The 13,590-nt window shown below is 35.0% G+C and overlaps 1 protein-coding gene across 1 annotated transcript in view; it reads right to left on the bottom strand.

Annotated features, from left to right (window-relative positions):
* PROS1 (protein S) overlaps positions 1–13,590 on the bottom strand; it is a 65,947-nt gene that overhangs the window by 35,164 nt on the left and 17,193 nt on the right. The window contains exons 3-6 of the mRNA XM_077774922.1: positions 13,359–13,383; positions 4,108–4,194; positions 1,482–1,604; positions 1,251–1,382 (exon numbers count right to left, since the gene is read on the bottom strand). Of these exons, the coding sequence (XP_077631048.1) occupies positions 1,251–1,382; positions 1,482–1,604; positions 4,108–4,194; positions 13,359–13,383 (367 nt within the window). The remainder of the gene's footprint in view (positions 1–1,250; positions 1,383–1,481; positions 1,605–4,107; positions 4,195–13,358; positions 13,384–13,590) is intronic.

The raw sequence follows: 13,590 nt of genomic DNA, 5'->3' as shown, positions 1-13,590 counted from the left end.
TAATTTTTTCACAAACTAAATAACCAAAATTTCAGATAATACTCCAGTTAAAAAAAAAAGGAAGCACAGAAATAATTGTATCAATTCCTGTGGTAAGGGAATTTTTCTGTATCATTACTGTATCAATGTCAATAGTATAGTTGTGATACTGTACTGTAGTTTTGTAGAAAGTTACTATTAATGGAAATTCAGCAAAGAGTACATGGGATCCCTTTTTATAATTTCTTACAACTGTAAGTGTCTACAATTACATTGAATAAAATATTCATTTTTTAAAAAAGAGCTATCAGATTCATATATTTAAAAGAAAGTGGGGGTATCTGGGTGGCTCAGTGGGGTTGAGCGACCGACTTTGGCTCAGGTCATGATCTCAGGGTTTGTGAGTTTGAGTCCTACATCGGGCTCTGTGCTGACAACTAGCTCAGAGCCTGGAGACTGTTTCAGATTCTGTGTGTGTCTCTCTCTCTGCCCCTCCCCTGCTCGTGCTCTGTCTCTCTCTCAAAAATAAATAAATGTTAAAAATAAAATAAAATAAAATAGTAAAGTAAAAACATGTGACTAAAATTATTTGGTTTCAGGCATATTGCAGAGAATTGCATAAACTATATGAGTCCAAGTTATAGCACATTGATTTTATTACTCTACACTGACATCTAATGTCTGATGAAAAGTTTCATTCTTGCATCTGTAGACAATTACTGGCAACTTGATCTCAAGCATATCCACATTGTGGTAAAGGCCCTATTGTAATAGTTATATACATATTCTTCTTTCACCTAGTTCACAGATAAAGACTATGTAAATCAGAGTGCCTGATTGGCTCAGTCGGTTAAGCATTTGACTTGAGCTCACGTCATGATCTTAACAGTCCTGGGGTTCAAGCCCCGCACTGGGCTCTGTGCTTGGAGCCTGCTTTGGATTCCATGTCTCCCTCTCTCTCTATTCCTCCCCCACCTCACACTCTTTCTCCCTCTCTCTCAAAAAATAAACATTAAAAAAACCAGACTAACAAGAAAGAAAAACACAGTAAGAAAACAATAAAATACTCACTAAATAATAAAATACAATAAGAAAGCAATGAAAAATTCTATAAATAACAAAATGCGAGTATAAACATTAACCTAAAAGTCAGTCACCTCAAGGCTTCAAGGTGGATGATAATGTGTATTTATTAGAAGTGCTTATAACCAGAGAGTTCCTCGCATTTTCTGGGGGAAATTCCTGTAGCTGAACTATGCTCTCACACTTACCTTTACAGTCCTTCTTATTTGAAAGCATAACAAAACCACTTTTACAGGAACAGTGGTAACTTCCAGGTGTATTATCACACATCTGGCTGCAACCTCCATTCACATTTGAGGGATCTTTGCATTCATTTATGTCTAAGAAGGGAAAAATCGATTATTTTCAAAGCGGTGAAGCCTTTGGAGAATTTCCCAGGAGGCCAATCCGGATGAGCCATGTGGGTTTACTATACATACCATATTCACACTGGTCTCCTTGCCAACCTGATTTACAAATGCAAGTGAATGTAGCTTGGCCATCTTTGCAGATCATATATCCATCTTCATTGCATGGTAGAGGACTACACTGGTCAGGAATGGCTGAAGGAGATAGACAACTATTTAATTTTTACCATGTACCATGGTAAAAAAGAATTATATGCCCTATAATAGAAATACTGTGCACAAAGCCTGTAAGCAATACAAAAAAATTAGAACCCCTTCCTTCAAATAATTCTTTCTCATAGAAAAATGAATCCATATTTTTTCTTCTATGATTGTTTGCCTTGTTTTCCAAACTCCACATATGAATGAAGTCACATGGTACCTGTCTTTCTCTGACTGACCTATCTCTCTCACTAATACTCTTTAGCTCCATCCATGTTGCTGCAAATGGCTCCATCCTTTCTTTATTAAAAAGAGAGGCAAACCAAGAAGCCGACTTGTGACTATGAAGAGGCTGATGGTTGCCAGAGGGGAGATGGGTGGGGGGATGGGTTGAAAGGGTGATGGGGATTGGAGTTACAATTGTGATGAGAGCCTGGTGTTGTGTGTAGGTATTAAGTCACTAGATTGTACACCTAAAACTAATATTGCCTTAATGTTGGCTAACTGAAATTTAAATAAAACATATACAGAAAAAGGGGGGGGAAGAAAGAAAACACATACCTTCCTGAAAAAAAAAAAAAACAGTAAGTCCACTAAACAAACCTTTATAATTATTTTGCAAAAGGAGACTACTTCTTTATTTGCAAATATACACAGACTTTACAACTCTAATTTGATATTTTTTTCATATAAATTACTCTATTTGATCCTTAAAACAATTCAGTGAGCTGGGCAGAACAAATAAAACTATACAGTATCAATATAAAATGAATTTGGGACTTCCAATTTGGCTAAGAAGAAGTAACATGGAATAGATTTATCTTCCTGCTCAAAATACATAAAGCAGCGGTTTCCAGACCACTGGACACAGGTAGCAGAGTACTGGCGATGCCCAGGGGAAGGCCATTTTCTTCATATGTTATAGCACTTTATCACCATCTTAAATGATATGCCCATTTGCTTCTTTACTTATTTGTGGTCTCTGTCCCTTCACTGGACACAGCAATGGTCCCTTGGTTCCTGTACATTTCCACATCTCTTTCTCAAGCCTTCCTCGTTAACTCTGCAAGTTCCTTCCATCCTTCTAACACATTCCCCTTTGCTTAAGTTAGCCTAAGGAATTTTTTGTTACTTGCAAAAAAAAAAAAAAAAAAAAAAAAAAAAAAGAAAAGAAAAAAGTTTTAAACCAAACCAAAACCTAACTATCAAATATTTCAACAAACGTCCTCATAAAATCAAGGTTTTTGAAAAGTAGTAATAAAATAGGTATTAGTTAAAATGATAGAAAAAAGCTAATCAGCGGGGCGCCTGGGTGGCTTAGTTGGTTAAGTGTCCGACTTTCGCTTAGGTCATGATCTCGCGGTTCATGGGTTCGAGCCCTGCGTCGGGCTCTGTGCTGACTGCCAGCTCAGAGCCTGGAGCCTGTTTCAGAGTCTGTGACTCCCTCTCTCCCTGACCCTCCCCTGCTCACGCTGTCTCTCTCTCTCTCTCTCTCCTAGAAATAAAGAAAACATTAAAAAAAATTATTTTTAAAAAAAGAAAGAAAAAAGCTAATCAGCAAATTATCAAATTATTTTCATATAGTTTGGTGAATTAAAAATAAATAAAGTAGGGGCACCTAGATGGTTCAGTCGATTTACCGCCCAACTTAGGCTCAGGTCATAATCTCCCAGTACATGAGTTTGAGCCTCACATCAGCTCCACACTATCAGCTTGGAGCCTGACTGAGATTCTCCTTCTCTGCCCTCCCCCACTAGCGCTTTCTCTCTCTCTCTTTCTCTGCCCCTCCCCCACTCACTTTCTTAAAAATTTTTAAAATAAAGTATGAATTAAATATGTATGTTCAGCACACTGTTTTACCTGTGTAATTAAAACCAACTTAAAATTGGAGAAAATGCAGATAAATGAATATTTGGATAATGCCAATGCTATATGTATAATGTTCACTAGATAAACCTCCCAATTTACACCTTGCAATTTCACCTTTGTCTCTTTGCCTCTCAGTTAGAAAAATGGGTAATTAGAGACAAATAATCTACCGGAATTATCACTAGGCCCTATGTGAACTTTAGAGGAAGAAGGATAATTTGATATTCAAACAGTTTTCACATTTATGTTACTGATGCCAAAAGTTAGAATAAACATGGCTCCACTTTGACCTATCAATCAACTGTAACATTTGGTCACACTACATGATTAAGCAACACCATCCAAAATAAGGCTGTCGGGAATAAAATTCTGAAGTCAATAACTGAAAGCTTAGTACACAAGGAACACTGTTCAATTTAAACCTTAGGTGGAACATTTATTTTGAGTAAAAAAGCAACATTTGCATTTGAAAAAACATTCTTTCAAATGATGTTAAGAATATCTCCTTGCTGGGCAAACAACTCTTCTCGAGCTCTTTAAACATCAGTTATATTTACATGGTGTACTTTACTCGCATATTTTTATTTTGTTTTGTTTTGTCACTTAAATGGATGATAGAGATGTTTACCATTGACACAGCTCCTCAGATCAGGGTAGGCTTCAGTTGACTGACGTAAAGCAGTGAACAATCCAGCTCGGAAAGAGCCAAGACAATCTGTAAATACAAATGTAATCTTAGGGTAGATACATTTACTTCATCTGAAATCACAGTGGAGGTAGAAATTATCCAAAGTGATTGAATATTTACATTCCTGTAGATTTACAGGATTCAGCATTCAAAATGACAACCCTAAATGTTTCCATCCACCTTTTTGAAAAATTAAAAATCTAGAAGCAAGATGACAATACATACAGAATAATGAAAGGTTTAGGGAAGCTTCTTTTTGGAGAAGAACCATAAAACAAAAAGTGAAAACGATCTTAGATTAACAGAAAACTTTATTCGCAAATAAATCTATGTTCTTAATTCTGCTGCAGAGACCTAAAGTTATCCTCATATCTGTACACCAGAGCCTGATTTAAAAGGGTCTATAATTAAATCAATAGATTAACTTAGTGTTTCTTGTCTTTGTAGGCAACTTCTAAATCTCCCAGTGTTGCACAGAAATTAATATAATATTTGTATAACACTTCAGTATTACAAAGTAGGTTTACTTCATTCATTTATTCATTTATTCTTCACTACAACTCTGGGAAATTAGAGCAATCTGGCAGCAATAACAGGTGAAATAACAGATAAAATACATACTTAAAGTGTTTATATACTTGATATTAACTAGGAGTCATTTAGTGTCAACAATGTAACATTTCTTAATAGTCACTGAAGACAACATGATATATATGTATGTATATCACTTCATTGTACAGCTAATCACTCCTTACTAAAAAAGTGGTATTTTGATTCTCTTTTGCTGAGTAACAACCCCCAAAATTAGAAGCTTAAATAACTACTCCATTTTAGATTAAATTTTAGGTCAAATACTTAGAAAGGGTTTGGTTGGGCTGTTTGTCCCTGTTGCTCATAGTCAGCCAGGTGGCTTAGATTGGAAGATCTACCTCCTAGATGTCTTTTCACTCACATGGCTGACAGCTCGGGCTCCTTGGCATTTCTTTCTATCCATGTGTTGTGTTTCAGGGCTTCTCACTGTGGTTGGGTTTCTCTTAGCATGCTGGTCCTAAAGTGGTACTTCTTTCGTGGTAGCTAACTTCCAAGAGGAAGAAAGCAGAAACTGCCAGGCCAATGAAAGAGGCATTTTGTCACCTCTGCCACTGTCTACTGATCAAAGCAATCCCAGGGTCCATCCAAATTAGGGGGGAAAGGGGCACTATATTCTTATCATCACTTCATGCTGTTGCATAGAAGTTACTGGTTCTAATTTATTGTTAAACATTACTCCATGGCAAGCAACCACCATTTTTATAATCCTGTCACCAATAAAAGCTCTTCAGATTGCCCCCAACTTCCCACCTCCACAAGGTGCACTGTGGTGGACATCTTCATGTGTGTCTCATTAGTACATGTATAAGAAATAGATACCTGGGGGTTTCCAGAATTGTGGGATCATTAGATAGGCAGGTACTTTGTGACTCTGTAGAAGTGCACTCCCACCAGAGAGCATAAGAATTTCTATATCTTGGCTGTCTAATTTTTGCCATAGTAAGTAATAAAGCGATATCTCATATTGTTTTTCTGATTTCTAGTGAGATGCAGCATACCTTTATGTCATTAAACATTTTCTGAGGGGCACCAGGGTGGCTCAGTCAGTTAAGCATTCAGCTTCGGCTCAGGTCATGATCTCACAGTTTGTGGGTTTGAGCCCTGCTCTATGCTGACAGCTCAGAGCCTGCGGCCTGCTTCAGATTCTGTCTCCCTCTCTCTCTGCCACTTCCTCACTCATTCCCTCTCTCTCTCTTTCTCTCTCTCTCTCAAAAATAAACATTCAAACATTAAAAAAAAAACAATTTTTGAGTTTCTTCCTCTGAAAATTTTCTTTATTACTTATTAACCATTTTTCTACTGGCAGTTATTTATTGTTCACGTGGGTTTGCAGAAATTTAAACATTAATAAATATCATCTCTCATTCTGTTATCTGTCTCTGAAACGTTTATGTCTCTTTTAAGAGAAGTTATTAATTTTGTTGTAATCAAATTTACCCAGTATTTTGCTTTATGGTTTGTGCATTTGCAGGTTTTTTTCCATGCTGTTGATTACAAAGATATTATAAAGATATTCTACTGTACTATTTCTTTAATTTCATGACTTTCCTTTAACATTTTTATCTTTATTCCATCTAGAATAAACCATTACATTTAGGAACCCAGATTTATATTTCTGATTAGAGTTAGCCAATCTCCCCCACACCATCTTCTCAACAACACATAGTGATTTGTGGTGTCATCTTTATCAGATATTAGGTTGGCATATATACATGGGTCTCTCTCTGAACTCTCTAGGTTCATTAGTCTACATATTCTGACAATATTATATGGTTTTCTTTCTATAGCTTTGAATTAATATTGATGAGACACTTCCTCCTTTTAGATTTTTAAAGGTTTATTTAGACATAGGTGAACTTTTATTCCCTGATTTAAATGCTAAAGTGAACTTACTGAATTCCTTAAAAAAGAAATCCATCTGAAATCTAAATGAAATTGCTTTGAATATATAGATAATTTGCAGTGAACTGATCTCCCTATAGTATCACTCAATTCAAGATCATGAAATGTCTTTCCATGACTTCAGTTCATCCTCTAAATCTTTAAGTTTTAAAATTTTTCTATAGACATCTTATGGAATTTGCAGCTATAGCAAAAGGTATCATCTTTTCATTTTCTACTGGACTACTGTTTGTGTAAGAACTGCTACTGATTTTTATGTTAGTCTTAGAGTGATCTAAAAATCTCTTATATGTTCTAAATTATTGTCTATGGACCTTTTTTACCTCTAGATATATCGTTGTATCAGTTATAATTAATGATAGGCATATATTTTGCCCATGAGCTATACAATTTCTATTTCTTTTTCTTTCCTTATTGCACTGGCTATAACTTTCAGTGCTTCTCTTCTTGTCCTAGTAACAGACTATATCTAAAGTTGATCTAATAAGTGTAATGTTTCTACAGACTTTGGTTTTTCCCTTCCTTTCTTCCTTTTTTTCTTCTTTTTCTTTCTTTCCTTCTTTTTTTCTCTCCTGTTGTATGTAAATCATTAAAGTGACCATACATGCCAATTTTCCCAGAACAGTCCCAGTACTGGGTAGCACTAGTCCTGGACAAAAGTATCAAAATTTATAAATTATATAGTTATTCTGTATAACCTTTACCAAGTTCAGAAAGTTCCCTTAAAATTATAGTTTGCAAAAATGTTTTACAATTAAGTGCTGAACTTTATCAACTGCTTTTTCTGTATGAACTGAAGTAATAATATACTATTTACATGGATAATTACATTGATAAATTTTCTGATGTTAAACCACTCTTGAATTTCTGGAATAAACCTAATTTATTATGATCTAATTTCAGATTAGATTTGATATCATTTTATTTATAATTAATTTATAATTGAAGAGGAATTTTATTTTTATATTCTTGTGTTGTTTTTATCTGATTTTAATTTTTTTAATTTTTATTTATTTTTGAGAGAGAGACAGAGCATGAGCAGGAGAGGAGCAGAGAGAGAGAGGAAGACACGGAATCTGAACCAGGCTCCAGGCTCCCAGCTGTCAGCACACAGCCCAATGTGGGGCTTGAACCCACAAACTGCAAGATCATCACCTGAACCAAAGTCAGATGCTTAACCCAATGAGCCATCCAGGTGCTCCTTACTTGACTTTGGAATCAAGATTACACCTGCCTTTCTGAATAAGCTCACAGCATAGAATCTTATTCTCTTTTCTAGGACAATTTTATAAGGGAAAATTTAACATCTTTTTTTTTTAATTTGGAAGAAGTCATCTCTAAAACATCTAGATCTGGGAGATCTGGAAGAGGGCTTTGGTTGAGGTTTTAATTGTTTACTACTTATTTATAACCAAGTTATCTATTTCTTTGTGTAAAATTATAGATGTTTTCTACTTTTCTAGGAATGTAACCATTTTATCAAGTTCTCAAATATATTTTGGTATAGATGTTTGTATTATTTTGTGATTATTATTTTATGATTATTTTTATTTTGCCATCATAAATTCAATCTATGTTGGACTTCTAGTACTTCTTTTTGTCCTATATTTTCTGTTTTGGCATTCACTCTTTCCCTCTTTCTCTTTTTCCTTAATTGTTCTTACTAAAGATCAGGCTAACTTATGAACCTTCTCACAGAATAAGATTTTGCTTTTGTGAATCTTCTCTTTTGTTTTGTTTTCCTTTTAACTTCTTTCTATGTCTATTTTTGTTATTATTTTTTGCTACTCAGGGTCTGTTGTATATTGCTTTTAAGAATTTTCTTGATTTGTATGTTTAGGTCACTTTGTAAATCCTTTTTACAGTGAAATGCATTTTTTCACTGCTCCTTCAGAGGTCAGCACCCCCGTCCCCTATACACATACACACACACACACACACACACACACACACACACCATAAAACCAGACTTCAGCTTACCCATGGATTCCTCACATTTCTTGTTGTTTTTCATTTTATATTGTTATCATTAGGGCCTGGAATGCCAATGTTTCTCCTGAGATGATTTTGAGAGATGGAATCAGCAGTTTGGACTAGTTTGCCAACTTGTCAAGAACTAATAATTAAAACTTATTTCTAATGTTTACATTTAGGCTCAGAATTAGCATTTTTCCAAGCAAGTTTCTCTCCCATTAATAAAATCATCCACTCTATCAGGTGATATTTTAAAGGTTCATATAAATGGTAGAGATGTTTATTTTATTTCCTAAGGAAAGAACACAACTCAAAAACTCATGTTTGTATAATGAAACCCAGAGTATTTCTGACCAAATTCCATGTTTCCAATACAGTTAATAGGATAGGATAAAGGGAAGTGCTTTCAGAACCTCTGAATCTCTAGATCTAAGCACTGCCAATTGTGTTACTATTAGTGGTCTAACTTCTCAGGTGTCCTTATCCAGCTGCAAGGAGCTTTCTGAATGAGTTTTGGTAATAGTAAAGTTATGTCAACTTTACCAAGGACAGGATTATAAAGGGTTTTTTTTTTTTTGTCTTTTGTTGTTTTGTTTTTTCCAATTAGGGCCATTGGTCTATAGAATACACATATCAAATGACAGAAAAGTTTTAAGTTAGGTGGAACATTTCTGTTTTCAACAGTGAAATTCATTGCATATGCATATATATATATATATATATATATATGTAAAGACCAAAATATAAAATATGAATCAAAAAATAAAACATGATAAAAAGTATATATTTGTTTATATTATGAGTTAGTTAAATCATAATACTTTACATTTGAAGAAAGTTTCATGCAGTAAAAAACCTATCTACATACACATACTTACTTTTTATTCCCAATAGGTACAAAGTTAGAAAATATAATTATGGTACACATTTAAATGTAGACCCTGAAAAGCTAAATAATTTGCTTAGCCTGACACAGAAGAAATTTTTAGACCTGGGAGTAGAGCCCACATCTTGTGTTTTGTTTTGTTTTTCTTTGTTTGCGCTTGGTTTTTCTACCACGCTGCCAAATAAGATAAGCAAAGAGAAGAAAAAGTTGAGTTGAGCCAGAAAAGAGGAAGTTGAGAAACATAAAAGGAGAAAAAAAATCAAAGTATTTTATTAAAGGCACTTCCCCAAAATACATGATATTGTTTTAAAATGTTATTTATCTTCATCCACATATACTCTGATCAAATGTCTGTGCTTCTAGAGTGCTGATGTCTACAGAAACACAGTTTCATTACAAAAACCTAAGAAACAAGAATTAATACTATATTTTTAATGCAAGTTTTTAAGTTTTAATAGTCAAATATAATCTTTTTTTTAAAATAAGGTATTTAAATTCCTTCCTAAAATTGAGTAGCTGAAACAGCCTTGATATTCTATTTTTTTCTCCACTTTAACAGTATAAACACTTAGTTTTATTCTAGAAAGTGAGAAGTCATGTGTAACTTTACAAAAGAAGAGAACTTTTTCATGGATGTGTATCTATTCCCCATTGCTCTTTTAAGATACGGCAGCTAAAGGTTTTAGAGATTCTTGCTGCATTTTCGTATCTATCAACATGAATAATATTACTAGAAAATTTTTATAGTGTCCCCTTTCCCAACTTGAAGGAAGCCCTTTAAGTTTGTTATCAGCAGCTAGAAACGGGAAGGGAAAAAGAAAATGGGAATAGAGGGGAAGTCAGGGAAGAAAACTAAAGAGGACTAGCATAACATAGTCTTCTGTGTGCTTTCAGAACATCATCTCATGTTACTTCTTGCTAGAAACATGTTGGTAAATTGCTGTTATCCATTTGACAAATGAGAACACTCGGCTCATAGAGGTTAAATAATTTTAAGTTCTTGCAGTAGATAAGTACTGAATTAGAAATTATAAAAATAAATTGTAATAAGTCAGCTGGAAAACACCCAGCAGCCCGGTCATGCCATGAAGTTCTCAAAAGAGATACCACTGAACGGATGTCTTGCAGCTGTTACCACAGGGAAAATCAGAAGGAGTATACTGCAATGGTGTCTCCTTGGCTCAGGATATGCCACATAAGTAAGATTCAGACCATGATGGATACAAAACATGTAAAAGTAACCACGTCAGAAATTATGAAAAAGGGCACGTGGTTCTAAAAGGGTGTTCTACCCAGTAGTCTAGGGCTCTTTTCTTGCTATTTGTCCTGAAGGGTAAATATAAGAACATACCATCATTTTGGTGTAAAGCTTCCTAGGAAAAGGGGAAAGGTATAAATATTCCCCCCATCTAAAGATGGTTTCTGAAACTTCTGCATGGGAATTCAGAAACAAAACAAAAGAAAACAAAAAGTAAAGCCCTAAACTATAATAAAACCTTCAAACATCAAGAGGAATGCATTTAATAGAGTTACGTGCAGTATTATATTAAGAACTTTAAGCTGCATCATTATTAATGTGTATATGATCACATTTCTGCTATTCTTTTTCCAAGGAAGATTTACTTTTCATTTCTGAACCCTCAAATTGGCTTGGATAAGAGCTGAGTGGAAAGAGGCACAAATGGTGAATATTCTGAGCCTAAAAGAGGAGAAAGAGCATGCCTGTGTAGGATGGACCTACAGAGAATTCCATCAGAAAAAGGGGATTTTTGCAGATTTGCAAATTATAGTCCACTTTTATTGTTTGGAAATATTGACAACTTTCCCAAGTAGTATTAATATATTTCAACATTTGCTTAAAGCAAACTGGAGCCTTATTATCTTTCATTTCTATTGAGTTGGAATCATCTAATCTATTTGGGTGTAGAAATACCACCTCTCTCCTTGAGAATACAGAATGATATCCAAAAGCAAAACATGGGTAGGGATATTTCAGGGAATGGTGAAATGGTGTTGCAAAGAGAGACGTTGGTAATGATTTTTGTAACTATTTAAATTATGATGATTTCTGTTATAAGCTCTGGAGAGCACAGAGATCTTTCCTTTCATTAAAAGATAATTGATAAGCTCCAGTTATAAAGTAAACAAGTCCTTATAATGTAGAAGATGGTGAGTATAGTTGATAATATTTAAAAGTTTCTAAGAAGCACTCTCCACAATAGCTAAAACATGGAAAGAGCCTAAGTGTCCATCATCGGACGAATGGATCAAAAAGATGTGGTTTATCTATACCATGGAATACTACATGTCAATGAGAAACAATGAAATCTGGCCATGTGTAGCAACATGGATGGACCTTGAGGGTGTTATGCTGAGCGAAATAAGTCAGGCAGAGAAGGACAAATATCATATGTTTGCACGTATAGGAGGATTAGGAGGAACTTAACCGAGGACCAAGGGGGAGAAGAAGGGCGGAAATGGTGGGGGAAAGGGAGAGAGGCAAACCATGAGAGACTCTTGAATGCTGACAAAAACTGAGGACTGATGGATGTGGGGGGAAGGGGGGATGGGCATGGAGGAGGGCACTTGTGGGGATGAGCACTGGGTGTTATGTGGAAACTAATTTGACAATAAACTATTTGTAAAAAAAATAAATAAATAAAAAATAAATAAATAAATACATAAAAGTTGCTAAGAAAGTGGATCATAAAAGTTCTCATCACAAGGAAAAAATTATGTATGCTGATGGATGTTAACTAGACTTACTGGGTGATCATTTTGCAATATACATACACATATTAAATATTATGTTATGTACCTGAAATTAATCCAATGTTATATGTTAGTTATGTATCAATTTAAAATTTTTTTTAATGTTTTATTTATTTCTGAGAGAGAGAGACAGCGTGAGCAGGGGAGGTCAGAGACAGAGGGAGACACAGAATCTGAAACAGGCTCCAGGCCTTGAGCTAGCTGTCAGCACAAAGCCCAACTGGGGCTCGAACCCACGAATCCCAAGATCATGACCTGAGACGAAGTCGGACGCCCAACCGACTGAGCCACCCAGGCTCAGGGTGGCTAGGTGGCTCAGTCAGTTAAATGTCAGACTTCAACTCAGGTGATGATCTAGGTTTCCATGAATTTGAGCCCTGCATCAGGCTCTGTGTTGACAGCTCAGAGTTTGGAGCCTGCTTCAGATTCCATGTCTCGTTCTCTCTCTGCCCCTCCCCTGCTCACTCTCTCTCTCTCAAAATAAATAAACATTAAAAAATTCTTAAAAAATAATCCATGAAAATTCACATGCTTATAAAGAATGTCCTGATATGTAAATATAATTTACCAATAGCCCATAGATCTTTATGAGAAAGACATAAGAACGAAAAAGGCTAAAAGTCAAAATGCCACATGGTAATTAAAGGGCCATTTCAAATTTGTCTACATGTCTCTAAATAAAAGGACAGTAAAACTGCATATAAAATGAGAAGGCAAGGCAAATTAAATTATATTGGATGGGAGGTGCCTGGGTGGCTCAGTCGGTTGAGTGTCTGACTTCAGTTCAGGTCACGATCTCACGGTTTGTGGGTTCAAGCCCCACAGCGGGCTCTGTGCTGACAGCTAGCTCAGAGCCTGGAGCCTGCTTTGGATTCTGTGTCTCCCTCTCTCTCTGACCCTCCCCTGCTCATGCTGTCTCTCTCTCTCTGTCAGAAATAAATAAAAACATTAAAATTTTTTTTAATAAATTATATTGGATGGAATATATGGATGGAAAATTGGACTTAATCAAATCTAACGTCCCTTACATTTCTAAGATTATATGATTAAGATTCTTTGAACTTACCTAAGTATTTTGGATAAAAATAATCCTAGAAAGAAAGAGAAAAATATATATTAGCAAGGCTAAATTTCACTATGTAGTTAAAACTCAATTTTATAATGTGTCTTACAGTAACGATGCAAATATATTACACATAACTATCATTTCCATGTTACATTTTTGCAATAGTAAAATATAACAAGAGTAGATAACCAGTAACATTAAATCAATAAGATGCTTAGCTTAAATCAATATT

The sequence above is a fragment of the Crocuta crocuta genome, unplaced genomic scaffold, assembly GCF_008692635.1.
Source record: "Crocuta crocuta isolate KB4526 unplaced genomic scaffold, BGI_CrCroc_1.0 scaffold6, whole genome shotgun sequence".
Lineage (NCBI taxonomy): Eukaryota > Metazoa > Chordata > Mammalia > Carnivora > Hyaenidae > Crocuta > Crocuta crocuta.
Note: the sequence above shows the minus strand (reverse complement) of the source record. Positions and strands in the feature narration are given on the sequence as shown.